The following is a 16,834-nucleotide window of genomic DNA, read 5'->3' as shown; positions in this document are numbered from 1 at the left end:
ACAGTGTTGTAGAAGAACCCACACGTTCGTTCCCTCATCGTTGCAGTGGAGATGCCACACAGTGGTATTTCGAGCCGGATATGAAATGATATAAACCATCGGCTCGTCGGGCTCCGTAAACAGTAGCTTTTCCTCTTTATTGCTGCCTGTGGGTGTTCTGTGTGTGCTGCAGCCTGAGACCATAGCAGGGAGGTGGAAACTTTTCCAGCTCCAGTTGGGAGCGGCCATTCCTTTTCCATGCCACGATCTCTTGTCTGTTCACCACCTTCTTCCCCAAGTACTATCGCCTGGCTTCTCATGGGAAACTCTAGGGTGAATCAAGATTTCTCAGTCTGGGGGGACTCCCTTCCCCAAGGTCGAAATGAGCTGGCTAGCAGCCAAAGTTCATTGGTTGCCCCGTCCCTACAAAGCCTGGACATGTTCAGCGATAACTCAGAAAGCCCTGCCGGAAGCTTGCTGCCCTGGTGACACCTGGTTCTGTGACGCTGGAGCCGTGCGGGGCTGGTGGCAGTGTTGGGTTCCCTCTGTCTGCTGTGTAACCTTGGGGCAGGGAGAGAAACCCCTCAACCTCTCCTTAGCGTTTGGGCCTCATGAATGCCTGCTGGACAAAGGTCTGAACCAGAGAGTGAACGAGTCTCCCTTAGTTACTCAGCTGCTGACGGGGCTGGGGCGGGAGCGTGCTGTGGGGGAAGGAACACGGGCTTGGGTTTCGTCCTGAACCTCCCCTTTGGTACCTGTCTGACCTTGGGCTAGCCCCTTAACGCCTTGGAAACTCATTTTCCTGGGTTAATAACATCTACCGTGCAGGTTTATTGTGAGAACAATACATAATAATGTGCTCAGCAGCGTGCCTGGCGAGGCAGAAGCCCGGTAGAAGGATGATCCCAGCAGTAGCATCATCTGTGCTCCTGGCTGCACACGGTGCTGGGTGCTTCGCCTGCATGGTGGTGTTTCATCCTGTGGTTCTTTGCGGTTGGGGCTGTTACTGTGACTATTTTGCAGCAGGAGGAAACTCAGCTTTCAAAGGTGGGGTGGTCTCACCTAATTCTATGGTTCTTATCCGGATGCTCTTGTCTCCTAATTTTGTGTCTCCAACCCTGACCTCTCCCCTAAACTCTAGACTCATGTGCTACTGCATTTTTGATACTACCTCTTAGACATGCTTGTATCAAACCTAGCTTGTCTGAGAACCAGACTCCTGGCGGTCACTCGCCCTGCTCTTTCCCCAGTCTCCCCGGCTCAGTCAGATGATGGTTCCATTCTGCACGTTCCAGAGGCCAGAAATCTTGGTGTTACATTGACTCCTGTCTTCACCCAACCCCACATTAAATCTGACTTTTCTTTCTCGACCTCTTCTGCTCCTTGTCACACCCGTTGCTGTCACCATGGTCCAGGCCAGCATCACCACCCCCTGCCTGGACCACTGCCGTAGCGCCCTAACCAGCTCTGTGCCCTGGATTCTCTCGGAAGAAGATGCTGCTACAAAGTTAGGAGCACGGGAGGCGCCCTGGGGGATAATGCCTATGAAATAGAAAGGGGCCAGGCAGCACCGGGCCGGGAGAGCCTCAGGTTTGGATGCGGATTTAACAGAGTTTTGCCCACCCACCTTGTTGGGGAGCTCTGTGCAAAGACTGCTCATTAGAGGGGTCCCACATTGCCCCGAGGTACCTCTCTGTGCTCAGCCACTGGCTAGGGCTGCCCTGAAGGAGTAGCGCATCCGGAAGGGGCTGCAGCTGGTGGTTGTCAGCTAACTTCACTCCTTGCTGCTGGTAGAGCAGTGAGTTCTCCCGTGAAGGGAGACCTGAGCTGGGTACATCCCCAGCCACTACACCTCCTCTCCCAGCTTCCACAGTTGCCCCTTCATAGAGCCAGTAGAATGATCTTTAAAAAAAATAGGTCTGATCATACCACCTTATGTTCAGTCTTCCAGGGGCTTCCTGTTTTGCTCAGAATAAAATACTATAGCCTGCAAACCCCTGCCATCTCCTCTGTGGTCTCATTTCCTGTCGATCTCTTCCTCATGCATTATCCTTAAGGCACACTGGCCTTCCTACTGTTCCTGGAACACATTAGGCCTGTGCCTACCTCAGGGCCTTTGCACTTGCCCTTCTCAGGAATGCTCCCCCCCCCCCAGGGCTTTGCATGGCTCACTCCCCCGCTTTATTCTGGTCTATGCTCAGATGGTACCTCCATGGTGAGGCCTTTCCTTATACTTTATATAATTAGTATTTCTCCACCACCATGCTTTAACCCTCCCAAAGCACGTCTTACAGCCTGACATATTAAAGAGTTATTTTCTGACTCCTCCCACTAGAGTGTAAGCTTCATACTGGCATTCCCCACCGCCCCCCTCCCCGCCCCCATACATCCCTGTATTAAGTATCTAGTGTCTAGTGCCTGGCATGTAATGAATCTTAAGTAGCCAGTTGTTGAGTGAAAGGATGAAACACTTGCCCAAGGTCACTCACTGGTGAGTGGTGGGGCCAGACTTTGCACGTGGTATCTGATTGCAGAGTTCACGCTGCCTCATTCGCTGTGCTCTCCCCCTGCCTCAGTGAGTGCTTGGAGGACGGTAGATGCTGTTATTATTGAAGCCTGTTTCCTTTGCTAGAACAAGTGTGGGTACCTGCTGTTTTGTAAGGATCACTGTCACCTTACCCAGGAGGAACTGTTCTCCTTTGGAACCTGCACGTGTCCCAGATTCCCATCACACCACACCCAGCCCCCTGTTATAGGACCCGGCACACCTCCTTTTGTGCATTAGAATGTTCAAGGGAACCATCTCTGAGTTTTAAATTGTTCTTTATCCTCCTTCACCACCAGCATCGCATACTGTTTGCATCCAGGTCAGGCTAAGCTTGTTCAAATTGAAAGCAGAACAGTAACCTTATCATACTGTTTGCCATGCTGCTTTCCATGGTATCTGAAGTTTTGCTTAAAATAATTGAGGCAAGACCCCCTGTGTGTTCTCTGGTGCTTTGACTGCCAGTGAGACCAGCATAGCGTCTGCTTATTTCAGGTGACTTATCACAGACACCTCGGCAGGCAGCAAGGAGGTGACAAACTGTGTCATGTTCCCTAAGTTTAAATGACCTGCTAGTGGTGCTAACAAACCCGCAGCTTTTCTGGAACATGACAGATAGTTCTGATTTACAGTCAGTGTCTTTGTGCTTCTATCGAACACAGTTTCAGTGTCTATTTGGATTTAAAGAGAGAAGGCTTATTATTTTTGCCAAATTTTTTCCATTTGGAGTCTAACTTCGATAATTATACTATCAAGGAAATAGCAGAGAAAACTGCTGACTACTCAGAGTATGTGCAAGTGGATAAAGTGTAGATGTTCGTGTGAATAATGTGGATATTCGCTAGGTTGCTTGGGTTATGGGGCATCCTGTGCTAGACAGATGATGTAGATAGCTTCACCTTTGGCACAGGCCTCAGCTGGCCAGACTGAGTTCTACATGGAGGCTCCAAAGTGCTGTGTAAGATGAAGCAATATCATTGTTTTATTTATATGAGAACCCATTGTGTATGGATGTAGCTTTCAAATTTCGTTTAGCAAATTAAATACAGCCCTTACCCTGTTTTGCTTTTGGACCTGTGTTTATGTTTTGGTCTTTTCAACACAGTCCCCTCCCCGCCCATCCTCCCGGGATAGGTTCCAAGAGCCCAGGGGATGCCTGAAACTGCCCATAGTACCACATCCCATATATGCTGTTTTTTTCCTGTACTAATGGGCAGGTCGTACATACAGCATTGGATACTCTGCCCAAAGAGGTGAGTCACGTCCTGGACAGGACAGAGCAGGGTAGTGCAAGGTCTCACCATGCTACTGAGAATGGTGCATGATTTGAAACTTACAAATTATTTATTTCTGGAATTTTCCATTTAATATTTTTTGGACCACGGTTGACCACAGGTAACTGAAACCGGGGGGAAGTAAAATTGTAGATAAGGTGGGGGGTGACTACTATACAGCTTAAGTTTCTTATCCACAGTTGAAATATCTAACCATGTGGGTGAAAGTTTCTTTCTGTCCTGTTGGGGACCAGCAGCTGCCCTCTTCGTGCAGTGCTTGAGCAGGGCAGAAGGTCAAGTTCTGAACACTGTCAAAGTAACTCAAAATATGGACCGAGATTGTTAATGAAAAAATTTTAGGTTTACAATGGCATAGTCTTGTACTCTGGAATTCAGAGTGAGCTATTTTGGAAACGAATAGAGTTTCCTACTGGGCTGTTAAATTGTCTGTCTCTCTGTTCCAAGACTAATGGATCACTCTCAGGAAATAGGTATCTTAAAAGAACAACAACAGACTTGAAGTGTGATCAGTCACAAATGTTTGTATCGGTTGTTCAGATTTGACTTGCAGAATTCAATCACAGTTGATCCTCTCCAAGTTGATTGGTTTACTGGAGGATGTGCAGAGTGTGTGAAATGGGCTGTAAGCTGCCATTTTTGGCTCTCATGACTTGGTGTTACTCACACTTTTATTATGCTGTCTTCCTTGAACGCCTGAATGTTCTCTTGCTCCCGAAGCAGATGAAATCTTCTTGACTTGAAAATACACAAATCAGATGGTGGTGCTTGTACAAACTTCAGCTAAAGGGACAACTAACTTCTGGTGCCTCGCCACAGCTCACCTTGCCAGTAGGGAGGCGGGGAGTGTCTAACCGATGAGATGGCTCCCCTCACTTTCCTGATATTAATCTATAAGCTATAGAGATACATCTTTATCCATTCATATGTTGATGGACGCTTAGGTTGCTTCCATATCTTGACAATTGTAAATAATGCTCCTGTGAACACTGGGGTGTTTGTATCTTTTCAAATTAGTGTTTTCATTTTCTTCAGGTATATACCCAGTAATGGAATTGCTGGATCATATGGTAGTTCTATTTTTAGTTGTTTTGAGGAACCTCCATACTGTTTTTCACAGAGGCTGCAGCAGTATATATTCTTGCCGACATTTGTTATTTGTGGTCTCCTGATGATAGCCATTTTGATAGGTGTGAGGTGATGCTGCATTGTGGTTTTGATTTGCATTTCAGTGATGATTAGGAACGTTGAACATCTTTTTGTGTGCCTGTTTGCCATCTGTATATCTCTTTTTGAGAAATGTCTATTCAGGTCTTCTGACCATTTTAAAGTTGGGTTGTTGTTGTTGTTTGGTATTGAGCTGTATGAGCTGTTTATGTATTTTGGATATTAGCCCCCTTTTGGTTATATTATTTGCAAATATTTTCTCCTATTCAGTAGGTTGTCTTTTTTGCTGTTGTTTATGGTTTCCTTTGCTGTGCAAAAGCTTTTAAGTTTAATTAGGTCCCATTTGCTTATTTTTGCTTTTGTTTCCTTTGCCTTAGGAGACGGATCCAAAAAAAAATACCACTACAATCTATGTCAAACAGTGTTCTGCCTATGTTTTCTTTTAGGAGTTTTATAGTTTCTGGTCTTACATTTAGTTCTTTAACTCATTTTGAATTTATTTTTGTATATGGTGTGAGAAATGTTCTGATTTCATTCTTTTACATGTATCTGTCCAGTTTTCCCAGTACCAGTAATTGAAAAGACTGTCTTTTCCCCATTATATATTCTTGCCTCCTTTGTTGTAGATTAATTGACCAAAAGTGCGTGGGTTTATTTCTGGGCTCTCTCTTCTCCTCCTCCATTGATCTATATGCCTGTTTTTATGCCAGTACTATACTGTTTTGATTGCTGTAGCTTTGTAGTCTTGTCTGAAATCAAGGAGTGTGATGCCTCCAGCTCTGTTCTTTCTCCAGATTGTTTTGGTTAAATGGGGTCTTTTGTATTTCCATACAAATTTTAGAAGTATTCAAGTTCTGTGAAGAATGCCATTGGTATTTTGATAGGGATTGCATTGAATCTGTAGATTGCCTTGGGCATTATGGTCATTTTAACAATACTAATTTTTTCAATCCATGAACACAGTGTATCTTTCTGTCTGTTTGTGTTGTCTTCAGTTTCTTTCATCAGTGTCTTAAAGTTTTCTGAGTACAGGTCTTTTACCTCCTTGGTTAGATTTATTCCTAGGTATTTTATTCTTTTTGATGTGATGGTAAATGGGATTGTTTTTTAAATTTGTCTTTCTTTATAGTTCATTATTAATGTAGAGAAATGCAACAGATTTCTGAATATTAGTTTTATATCCTGTAACTTTACTGAGTTCATTAATGCGCTCTAGTCGTTTTTTTGGTGGTATCTTCAGGATTTTCTATGTATAGTATCCTGTCATCAGCAAACAGTGCCGGTTTTACTTCTTCCTTTCCAATTTAGACTCCTTTTATTTCTTGTCTGATTGCCGTGGCTAGGACTTCCAACACTGTGCCGAATAAAAGTGGCGAGAGTGGGCATCTTTATCTTATTCCTGATCTTAGAGGAAATGCTTTCAGCCTTTCAGCTTTTTATTTAAAAATTAAAAAAAATTTATTTCACCAAATGAAATTGAGTTTAGTTTTTTAAAAAATTGAGCTTTTGTACATAGCCTTGTGGTAAAAGACCTGATACTCTAGCAACCATCTTTCCCCATTTCCCACTCCTCACAAGCAACTGCCTCAGACTTTTTAACTGATTGTTTTAGTAGTTACCTTCATATCTCTGAATAATGTGTGTCTGTTGCCATTTGTTGATTTTTTAGTTGTAGGTGTTGTTTATTGATTTCTCACTGTGGAAGATGAAGGGTAGCATTCTCTGATCCTCCACGCCCTTGAACTGTGTACACACACAGACAGACGTATACACGCACACACCCTCCAGCTGTCATATAGTCTAGCACAGTCATGTGCTCATTTTGGTTAGATCCATGATCCACGATTACATTATTATGACTCTGAAAATGCTCTCTACAGTTGAGCCATGAGATACATGATTAGTATTTTTGGACAACTTGTAAATTTCTTTGAAGTTAATACCTATCTGTTTTTTGTTTTTTAAATTTTATTGGTATTCTGCATACTTATCACTAATTCAACTTCAGAATTTCCCTCAGTTATATAAATCTCAGTGTTTTCAAACACTTGAGTCATCAGTGTCATCCTGAGGCAGTCTCTCCTGGGGTCCTCTGACCTGTAGCTGGAAGAAGCCTGACTACTCTGTGGGCCTGTACTCTCCAATTCACTCCTCCTTTATTGAGATATAATTCATATATTATACAGTTCACCCCTCTAAAGTGCACAGTTCAGTGGTTTTGGTATATTCACAAGGTTGTGCAACCATCATTTTCTGTTTCCAGAACATTTTTTGTCACCCCAGAAAGAAACCTGACACTCATTAGCAATCACTCCCCATCACTCCTTCCTCCCAGCCCTTGGAAATCAATACCACTCTGGACATTTCATGGAATCATGCAGTATGAGGCCTTTCACTTTACATCACGTGTGGCTTTTTTCACTTAACATCATGTTTTCAAGGTTCATCCATGTTGTGGCATGTGTCAGTACTTCACTCCTTTTTAAAGCTGAATAGTAACCCGTTGTATGGGCATACCACACTTTGTTTATCCGTTTATCCATGATGGCCTGCAGGTTCTTCCTACTTTGGTTATCATTAAGAATTTTCTCAAACTCACTTTTGTGTTGGATCTCCTATATCTTGGCATCTCTGTCTTCCTCTTCCTGGATTTCTTCTCTTCTTTGGGTGGGAGGTAAAATTTTTGAGAGGTTGCATGTCTGTAAATGCCTTTGCCCGCTTCTCACATGGTTTGGCTTTGTAGATCATTCCAGGTTGGAAATAATTCCACTCAGGGCATTGAAGATTCATTGTTTTCTAGCTTACAGTGATGCTGTTCAGAAATCCTATGCCATTTCTGATTTTTTTTATCCTTTGTAAAACTTCTGCTTCCACTCCAGGAGTTTGTACCCTCTCCTCTTTGTCTCCTGTGTTGTGGAGTTTCACTGTGAGCACGTGAGCATCGCTTGTCATCAAGCTTATCCTCAGTAGAGCTCTTCAGCTTCAGCACTCATGTCTGGTGGTTCTGGGACATTTCTTGACTTGTATCTTTGACTTCCTCCTCTCTGAGTTATTTTTTCTTTCTTGAGCTCTTCTCATTTGGTAATTCTTGGTTTCCTTTTTCGTTCTCCATTTTGTCATCCTCTGGCTCTGTTCTCTAGACATTTCTTTACCGTCTGTCCCTTATACGTGGCATCCCATTTTTGCTGTCATAGTTTTGCTTTCCAAAGGGCTTTTCTGCATTCTGTGTGTTCTTTTCAAGTGTCTCCCTCTTCCCGTTTCTCAACTGCGCCTTCTCTCTCTGGGAGTATTACCGGTAGTTTGCTTTGGAAACGTTCTTCTCACTTAATAATTTTTCTTTCCTACATGTTGATTTCTCTGTTTGTGTATTCTGGTCCCTGTCTTTCATCTTAGGTGCTTGCCTCAAATGTAAGGTGATTTCTGGCTGTCTTCTCAGGTGTAGGAGTGGGGTACTAAAACACTGATTGAGGGGCTCTGCCATTTTCCCGGAAAACCCCCCACATTGAGCCCTTTCCTCTTTGGCTGGTAGACTCCTAGGAAATTACTTTCTGTTCCCTTGCTTAGAGGTATATGCCTGATGCCTGCTGCTCTGGGAGTGGGGAGGGAAGAAGAATGGCAAAACTTCAGAAGTTCAGTGTGTATTATTTTTACCTCTGTTTTTAGTAAGATACCCCTACCTTCAACTCAGGTGCAGCTACTGGGTTTTTTTGGGTTTTTTTTTTAACCTTTTCTGGAGAATAAACCCCTAGTCTTCTGCTAGTTGCTTCTTAAGGCAGACTGTTATCCCTTCTTTGGACTTTTAGCTGGTGTTCACTTCCGCTTCTAGAAGTGTCTCATGTTAGCAGTTTATGCAAGTTGTTCACTTGAATCAGATTGTGTTTTGCAGTTGCCCACTTGTAGCTGAGAATGAAATTTTCTCAGGTCTGTCAGGTTCCTCACCAGTTACCTACCTTCTTCTCAGCTTCTAACATTTTGTTGTGTTGTTTTCTCTCTCATTCTCTTTTTCTTTAAGGGTGGTGCCTTTAGAAGGAATTATTTTTAATTGGTATTTTAATGAGATTTTGAGAGGTTGTGAATGTAAATTAACATGTTCAATCTGTCAACTTCAACAGGTTGTTACTGGGTCACTCCTTGCAGTAGTGGCTGGAGCTATAGTCACTGCTGGGATGGAAACCACTTAGGGTTTTATTCCAGTGTGTTCTGTGTCGTCACTCAGGGGCCTTGCTACCTCCGGGGCCCTGACCAGCCGTGGCCTGATGGAGGCTCCGTGAAGGGCTGAAGGTGGAGCCAGTGGTCAGTTCAGGCCCAGCAGCGAGTCCCGTTGTTGCTCAGCTTTTCCCCGTGTTGACTTCTCCCTCAGTGCCTGATCAGAGCCCGTGTCTCTCGAATCCCAGTCGCTGGGGGGCTCACCTTAGCTTCCTGTTCTGCCTCACTGCCGTCTCATCACACTTGACGGGGCAGCCAGGAATCTCATCTCAGGACACACAGGCATCTACATCTGCATCCCTGATGCTCGTTTTCAGACGTGGGGTGAATCCATAGTCACACTACTGGGTCTTAACTGCTCGTGCAGGAGTTCTCCACTGCTCTCCTTCTACTTATCTTGGAATTATCTGGCTCTTTCCCAGTTTTTATCTTTTTACTCTTCTCTACAAAGTGAGCGTATGTGGGTATATACCCGATAGTAGAAACAATGCCCATGGGCATCTACTGTGCTCTTTTTTTTTTTTTTTGAAGTATAGTTGATTTACAATGTTGTGTTAGCTTCAAGTGTACAGCAAAGTGATTCAGTTATACATATATATATATATTTTTCAGATTCTTTTCCATAATAGGTTATCACAGTTCCTTGTGCTATACAGTAGGTCCTTGTTGTTTACCTATTTTATATAAAGTAATGTGTATCTGTTAAACCCAAATTCCCAATTTATCCTTCCCCTCCTTTCCCCTTTGGTAACCATAAATTGGTTTTCTTTGTCTGTGAGTCTATTTCTGTTTTGTAAATAAGTTCATTTGTATCACTTTTTAAGATTCCATACGTAAGTGATATCATATGGTATTTGTCTTTCTCTGTCTGATTTACTTTACTTAGTATGATAATGTCTAGGTCCATCCATGTTGCTGCAAATGGCATTATTTCATTCTTTTTTATGGCTGAGTAGTATTCCATTATGTATATGTACCACATCTTCTTTATCCATTCATCTGTCAGTGGACACTTAGGTTGCTTCCATGTTTTCGCTATTGTAAATCATGCTGCTATGAACATGGGGGTGCATGTATCTTTTCAAATTAAAGTTTTCTCCAGATATATGTAACTCGTGTTTTTGGCTCATACAGCTTAATATAAAAAAACAAACAACCCAATCAAAAAATGGGCAGAAGACCTAAATAGACATTTCTCTGAAGAAGACATATAGATGGTCAACAGGCATGTGAAAAGATGCTCAGTATCACTAATTATTAGAGAAATGCAAATCAAAACTACAATGAGGTATCACTTCACACCAGTCAAAATGGCCATCATTAAAAAGTCTACAAGCAATAAATGCTGGAGAGGGTGTGGAGAAAAGGGAACCCTCCTCCACCGTTGGTGGGAATGTAAATTGGTGCAGCCACTATGGAAAAGGGTATGGAGCTTCCTTAAAATACTGTGCTAATTCTTGTGCTGACCTGAAAGTCAGTATCTCATGAAGATGTCTTTGCATTGTCATTGTGCATTGGTTTTAGAGTTTTTCCAGAAGATTCCTTGGTTCTAAATATAATCTGAGCCCCATTACCATTTCACTTCAGGCTCTAGGCAGGCGCTATCTCCTGGAAAACTTTTTTGTTGGAGAAAAAGAAATTTGACCAGTATAAAAGATGTAAGTGTAGGCTCTTATATTTGCCAAAACATTGTCTGTTTTCCCCTGAAATGGAAAGTAGCTATAGGATTGTTCCCCAGACTCCTGTGCATCTGTCTCTAGGACAGTTATTGCTGTTCTTAAATACAGCTTACCATTTGATTTATTGTACTTCTGTGAAAATGATGCAATGCTGAAGTAATTAGTAATTGTGATCTTTTTTTTCTCCTTTAACAAGAGCTTTCTCTCTGGAGAAGCCATTTGGAAAAGAAGAATTTTTTTTTTTTTCAAATGGGAGAATTATTTTTGATTACTGCTAAAATACTTATGGAATGTCTTTCTTTTCCTAAAGTTGTACCAAATCTTTGGAATGTTGATGGAGAAGTTACAGTTACTGACCAGAAGCCGGGAGAAGTTGCCGAGGAACTAGCCAGCTCCTATGAAAGGAAGCTCATTGAGGTAAGGGCGGCAGAGTCCGCGTTTACTCCCGACATCGGCTGCTTTGGAGATTTTTCAGACAGAGGCCCAGCCTGTTAAACAGATGTCAGCAAAACAAGCAGTCACACACTCCGCCCCCCACAAACAAAACAGAAAATGATAAAACCATTGCAGTTGATAGAGAAAAGTAAGAAAGACGTGGTTCTTTGAAAAATATCATTTAATTAGAAACCGGTGGCAAGGAGATGAGAGAGAAAACGTGAAAAATAAGAAAACAGTTGTACCCTTGGTTTGGAGAATATTCAAAACAGAAGAGAATATCACATACAACTTTGTGCTGAGAAATGGGGAAATAGGGATGAGATGGACTGTTTTCTAGGATCGCATTCAGTATCAAAATTCATTGAAGATGAGGCAGGCTACCTGAAGGGACCAAAAAAATCTGTGGAAGAAAGTTATAAAAGTTAAGAAAGAACTGTGTCCCAAGAAGGCAGCAAGCCTGGATGGTTCTATGGTGATTTTCAGGGCACCCTTCAAGGTGTATACAAAAAGCCCTTCACTATTTATATTTTCTTAGAGCATTTTTTATCTATATCTGTACCTTGGTTCAAGTGTGTATCACTCCAGTATAAAAAATCTGACAGAGATAGCAGAAACAAGAAAAGTATAGACTGGTAGCGTTTGTGCATGGATACATAACAATTCCAGAAAGGTATCGCTCTGTCAAATTCAGTCATATATTAAAGGAACAACATATATAAAAAGTTAAAATGTATTTAGGATTTCTAGGATGGTTTAACATTAGGAAATTCATCCATTAAGTCCACCCATTAATAAATCAAAGGAGAAAAACCGGATATTTATCTTGATAGGTACCAAAATGTCTATTCGGTAACACTCATCGTTGATATCTGATAAAATATTCTCGGTAAATGAAGAATAAAGGTCCTTTTTTGGTATGATCAAATGCTTTTGTCAGAAACCATTAATTATCACCATACTCAATGGTAAAGCTGGGAGAGTAAGTTTTTGATCAGGTAACTAATATATATACAGGTGTGTGTATGTGTCGTGGTGATCCAGTGGTGGTAGTATTTGTTACAAGTCATGTATGTTTGTGTACATACACACATAAAAGTATACACCTATACTTAGTACTTTCTAAATCTTCTACGGTGAGTAAGTTTTATTTTTGGAATCAGAAAAACACCCACAGTTGCCGTGGAGACGTGCCTGACCTGGGGTGGGCTTCAGGGGTAGGGCCTTTGAGGAGCAGCCCCTGAGCTCATTCTGGTTCAGGCTGCCATCCTTGTGGTCTGTTTCCTCTGTCTCTAAATGACCTCGAAAGAAGGGAGCTGACTTTAGAAGCAACTTGAGTTCTAACTCGGGTGAGCTCAAGGGAAGGCAAGCCAAGGTCTCAGCCAAACAGGCGACTGGGTGAGGAGTTAAAACCCGGGATGGGAGGGCCTGGGCACGGGGAGGTGGTCCCTGCAGCGTCTCTGCCCATCCGTGGACCTTCATTCAGAGGGATCGTGAGACCAGAATTGGCTGTGGCAGAAAGCCTGGGTGGAGAGGGGAGCGGGCCCCTTACCCTCAGAACTGTGACAATCCTAGTGGACTCCGGGTCTCTGGATGGCAGAGACTGTTTCATCACTGTATTCTCAGTGACTGTTGACAGGCGGTGAATTTAGCTAAATAGCCCTTGAGTGAAAGTATTTGAAATTCTCCTGGGACGGGGTGGCTCTGGTTTGCTGAATGAAGGAAGGGCTGCTGAGCTAGGAAGGGTGAAGGGTTCTTACCAGAGTGAAAGGGGGTTGGGAGCTTCTGTCCCTTCAGGAGAACCAGGGCAAGGTGTCCACTTGTAAGGATGTGGTCAGACCCGCACAGCTTAGAGACCAGTGCTCGTGTCCCTGGATTCCTCTGGGTGCCGGGCCTGGGGCAGCGATCTGGGGGATTGACATGCTCGTCAGAAACTCGGAGGGGCTTGGGAGGAAGGGACTGGCTGCTTGACCCACTGAGGAAACACTGTAGTTCATTCTTGGGCCGGCTGCTTGGTTGGTTGGTTGGTTCATTCAGTGTTGGTTGGGTGCCCTGTCAGCACCAACTTTTTTTTGTTTTTTTGCTGTACGCGGGCCTCTCACTGTTGTGGCCTCTCCCGTTGTGGAGCACAGGCTCCAGACGCGCAGGCTCAGCGGCCATGGCTCACGGGCCCAGCCGCTCTGTGGCATGTGGGATCTTCCCGGACCGGGGCACGAACCCGTGTCCCCTGCATCGGCAGGCAGACTCTCAACCACTGCGCCACCAGGGAAGCCCCCACCACCCATTTTGACCATGAGAAAGCCTCACCACCTCACTGCACTCCAGCTGCGATGTGCGGGGAAGATCCAGGTGTGATGTGAAGTTACTGTCGGATCCCCTTGCATCGTTGCTCTTGTTGCCTGCAAGAGAGGTAGGTGTTGAACTCCCACATCAGGGTAAAAGACTCTCTTGCCAGCCTTAAGCCTTCTTTCACGTCCTTCTGTGATCCTCTTACGCTGGGAGCAGTGGAGTCGATGGCTGTAGTCAGCAAGCTGGGAGAGAGGTGAGGTTGAAGCAGAGATGGTCCTCCAGTGGCATTTACTACGCCGCACTGATTTTTCATTCTGTTTTTGTTTGCAAAGTGAGATCCTGTCAGTGATCTCTCATCTCTGAATAACATTAGTGTTTCATTTCACCACGACTTTTGCCGAACCCTCTTTGTTGGCATTAATCAAACCCATTCTTCGTGATGCTCGGCTGTCATTTTATTAATGGGTTGGTTTTTACCAAGGAAGAGTTGTAAACGTGTGTTGGAGTGGAGTAGTAAAAGGATGAGGGGGAAGAGTTGAGGCATTGCTCTTCCCATTTCGAAAGGGCAAAGGAAGAAAAAATATACCACTTTAAATAATATGACTATTTAAAATACCCCAACAATTGAATAACTCTTCTGTGATTCATCCCAATGAAAAGGGAGTTCCTGAACCTTCTTTCTCTAGGTGTCTTTCAAAGCATTAAAACCATTCCACCTCCCTGCACACATACACAGCACGCTGCACGGACAGCTCAGAACCCAAAGCAACACCGTATGTAGCAGCTGGTGAGAATCAGGGGCCCAGGACAGGAAAGATTGTGCAAAGATTGTTCCTGACACCCTGTGGTGGTCAACTTTTGAAAACAAGAGGGAAAAGAGAATTCTGGCAGGTGTAGGTTAATCTGGCAGGGAAAGAACACTGCTATCAAAGCACTCATTATGTAAGAGCCGCTGTAATACTAGCAGCTAGCCGTCAGCGCATACTTTCAGTTCTGGTTACTGTGCTAAGTCTTTACGTCGATGAACTCTTGCAATCCTCAGCAGGGTTCCTTGAGGGAAGGTACTGTTGACAGATGGGGTTTTGAGAAGTGAAGTAGCTTGTCTAAGATTTCTCAGCTGGTAAGAAGCAGAACTGGGTCCGAATCCCTCAGGCCATCTAGCACCAGAGCCCAAACCCATCGTCCTGCTGTGTTCTGGAAGGCCAGGCTCAGTGAGAAAAAGAGACACCTAAGAGAAGGGCCAGTCACTCGTCCCATTTGAGAGAATACGCGGAGGGAGGTGAGGGTTGCCAGCAGTAGCTGACAGAAACATGGCACGTCGGCCGTTTGGCATGGTGCTGGCGGGGCCTCGTCCCACACCCTCAGTTACTGCAGGAGGAGGGAACGCCTCCCATCCGTGCTCGGACCTACTCGATTCTGAAGCCACTTGCAGTAGAATGCCAGGCTAGGACGTTATCTTTTTTTTACTGTATGTTCATTGCCTCATTCGGTTCCAGCATACAGTAGGAGCTCTGTAAGTATCGAAGGGGGTGACAGTCCGTCAAGTGGATTCGGCTGTTCTGGGTCATGTTTAAAGAGTGATGGATGGACTTCTCTCCACTCTCAGGTGGAGAGTGGGTTGTGCAAGGCACCCCTGTAACTCAGCCTCCTGGCAGAAGGGACTCCATATCTAATAAGAGGAAGCACGGCTCTTTGGGGGAGGCACACGTTTTCCTGGCCGTCAGTTTTAGGGGGAATTTGAGCTTGGAGAGTCTGGAGGGGATCTTGAGAGAAAGATGGGCGCTACCAGCTCATGTAGCACATATTTACTGACTACCTCCTACGGGTCCAGCCTTCAACTTCCTTTCTCTACCCTCAGTGGCCTCCCCTCCCCTGGGAGCAGTAGAGTTGATGATTCTAGGAGATGAGCCACGAGAGATGTGAGTCTGAAGCTGAGACGTTCCTCAAGTGGCGTTTTCTTCCCTAGACTGAGTTTGTCCTCTTTTTTTGATTGTAAAGTTACTGATGCTTCACCCGTGGGTAGCATCTGTGTAACCAAGGCTTGTCGTAGGTTACAAAGACGAACCAGACACATTACCTGCCTCTGGGGAAGCTCCTGGCCTGGGGGGTGAGGCAGACATGTCCGTTATGGTAATTAGGAAACAGGGTTGACATGCCAGAAGTGCAGACATAGAGTGACGCCTGCCTCATGGGCTCCTAGAGCTGTGTCTTTAACAGCAGTCTTGCAGAGCTTGGGCACCTAACTGGAGCTTCTAGAACAGTCCTCCCCTTTTCTTTGGGGTTGTTAGTTATGACACTCGGAAATTTCTTTTGTCCACTTCCCATCCCTCCTGAAGAGCTACACATTAGAGGAAATGGATTTGTTCTCACCAGGGATTTTGAGGTTAAAAGATACTGGACACGTCCCAGATAGATCTGCTCTAAGATTCCTCTTTACCTCCCGCAAGTGCAATCCTTTTGGTTTGGATTCGTCTCCAGAGATTTTTCCATTCCTTTCTAGCAGTTGCCATCAATAAAAGTGTAGAATTGTTGGCGGCATTTGGACTTTGGTCCTGCGTCGCCTCCTGCAGCCTGGTGGCTTGGAGAGCACAGGTGTCCCATGTCAGACTCAGTTCAGATTGGTCCCTCACCGCCATGCATTCGTTCCTGGGCAGGCCACCTGACCTCTCTAAGCCTCAGTTTCTCTGTCAGTAAAGTTGAGCTGGTAATACCTACTGGTAGGGTTACTTTGAGGATTAAATATAAAGAATCAGGTTCAGTACCCGTAGTGGACAGGAGTGCTTTCTTTTCTTCCTTCTGTCCTGATTTCCTTTGGAGGAATGATGGCCCCACCATGTCTTGCGTCTTGGTAGGAGAGTAGATCTTAGGTACTTTGCCCTACTTTGGCCCCAGGGCAGGCATGTGACCTGAGCCAGGGCAGTTGGGGCTTTAGCTCCTAAATTAAGCAAGAACTGCGAGAATGCTTGAGAGGCCGCTTATTCAGTAACTGGGTCCTGATAACTCTCCATTTGTTCTGTGTGAACTGGCCAGAGCTGTTCTGGTTTCAGGTCCTTCTCTGGGCCAGGTTTTCCTAATTTCCTGACTGTTTACAGTAATTCCTTTGTAGCTCAGGTTAGAATCTGTCTCTGTTACTTACCTCCAGAATACCTTAGTTCATGTGAAGTTTTGTAAATGTCTACAATCCATAGATGCTGTTTCCTCTTCCTCTCCTTTGGGCTCCTTTGTTCTGCCTTTTTCATACT

General features: G+C 44.4%; 1 protein-coding gene across 2 annotated transcripts in view; it reads left to right on the top strand.

Annotated features, from left to right (window-relative positions):
• The window catches only part of SNX29 (sorting nexin 29), a 543,934-nt gene that overhangs the window by 262,253 nt on the left and 264,847 nt on the right, over positions 1 to 16,834 (top strand). For both annotated transcript variants that reach the window (XM_082858190.1, XM_082858191.1), the window contains one exon: positions 11,179 to 11,285. In XM_082858190.1, coding sequence (XP_082714316.1) covers positions 11,179 to 11,285 — 107 coding nt within the window. The remainder of the gene's footprint in view (positions 1 to 11,178; positions 11,286 to 16,834) is intronic.

Source organism: Leucopleurus acutus, assembly GCF_964270905.1.
Source record: "Leucopleurus acutus genome assembly, chromosome: 16".
Lineage (NCBI taxonomy): Eukaryota > Metazoa > Chordata > Mammalia > Artiodactyla > Delphinidae > Leucopleurus > Leucopleurus acutus.
Note: the sequence above shows the minus strand (reverse complement) of the source record. Positions and strands in the feature narration are given on the sequence as shown.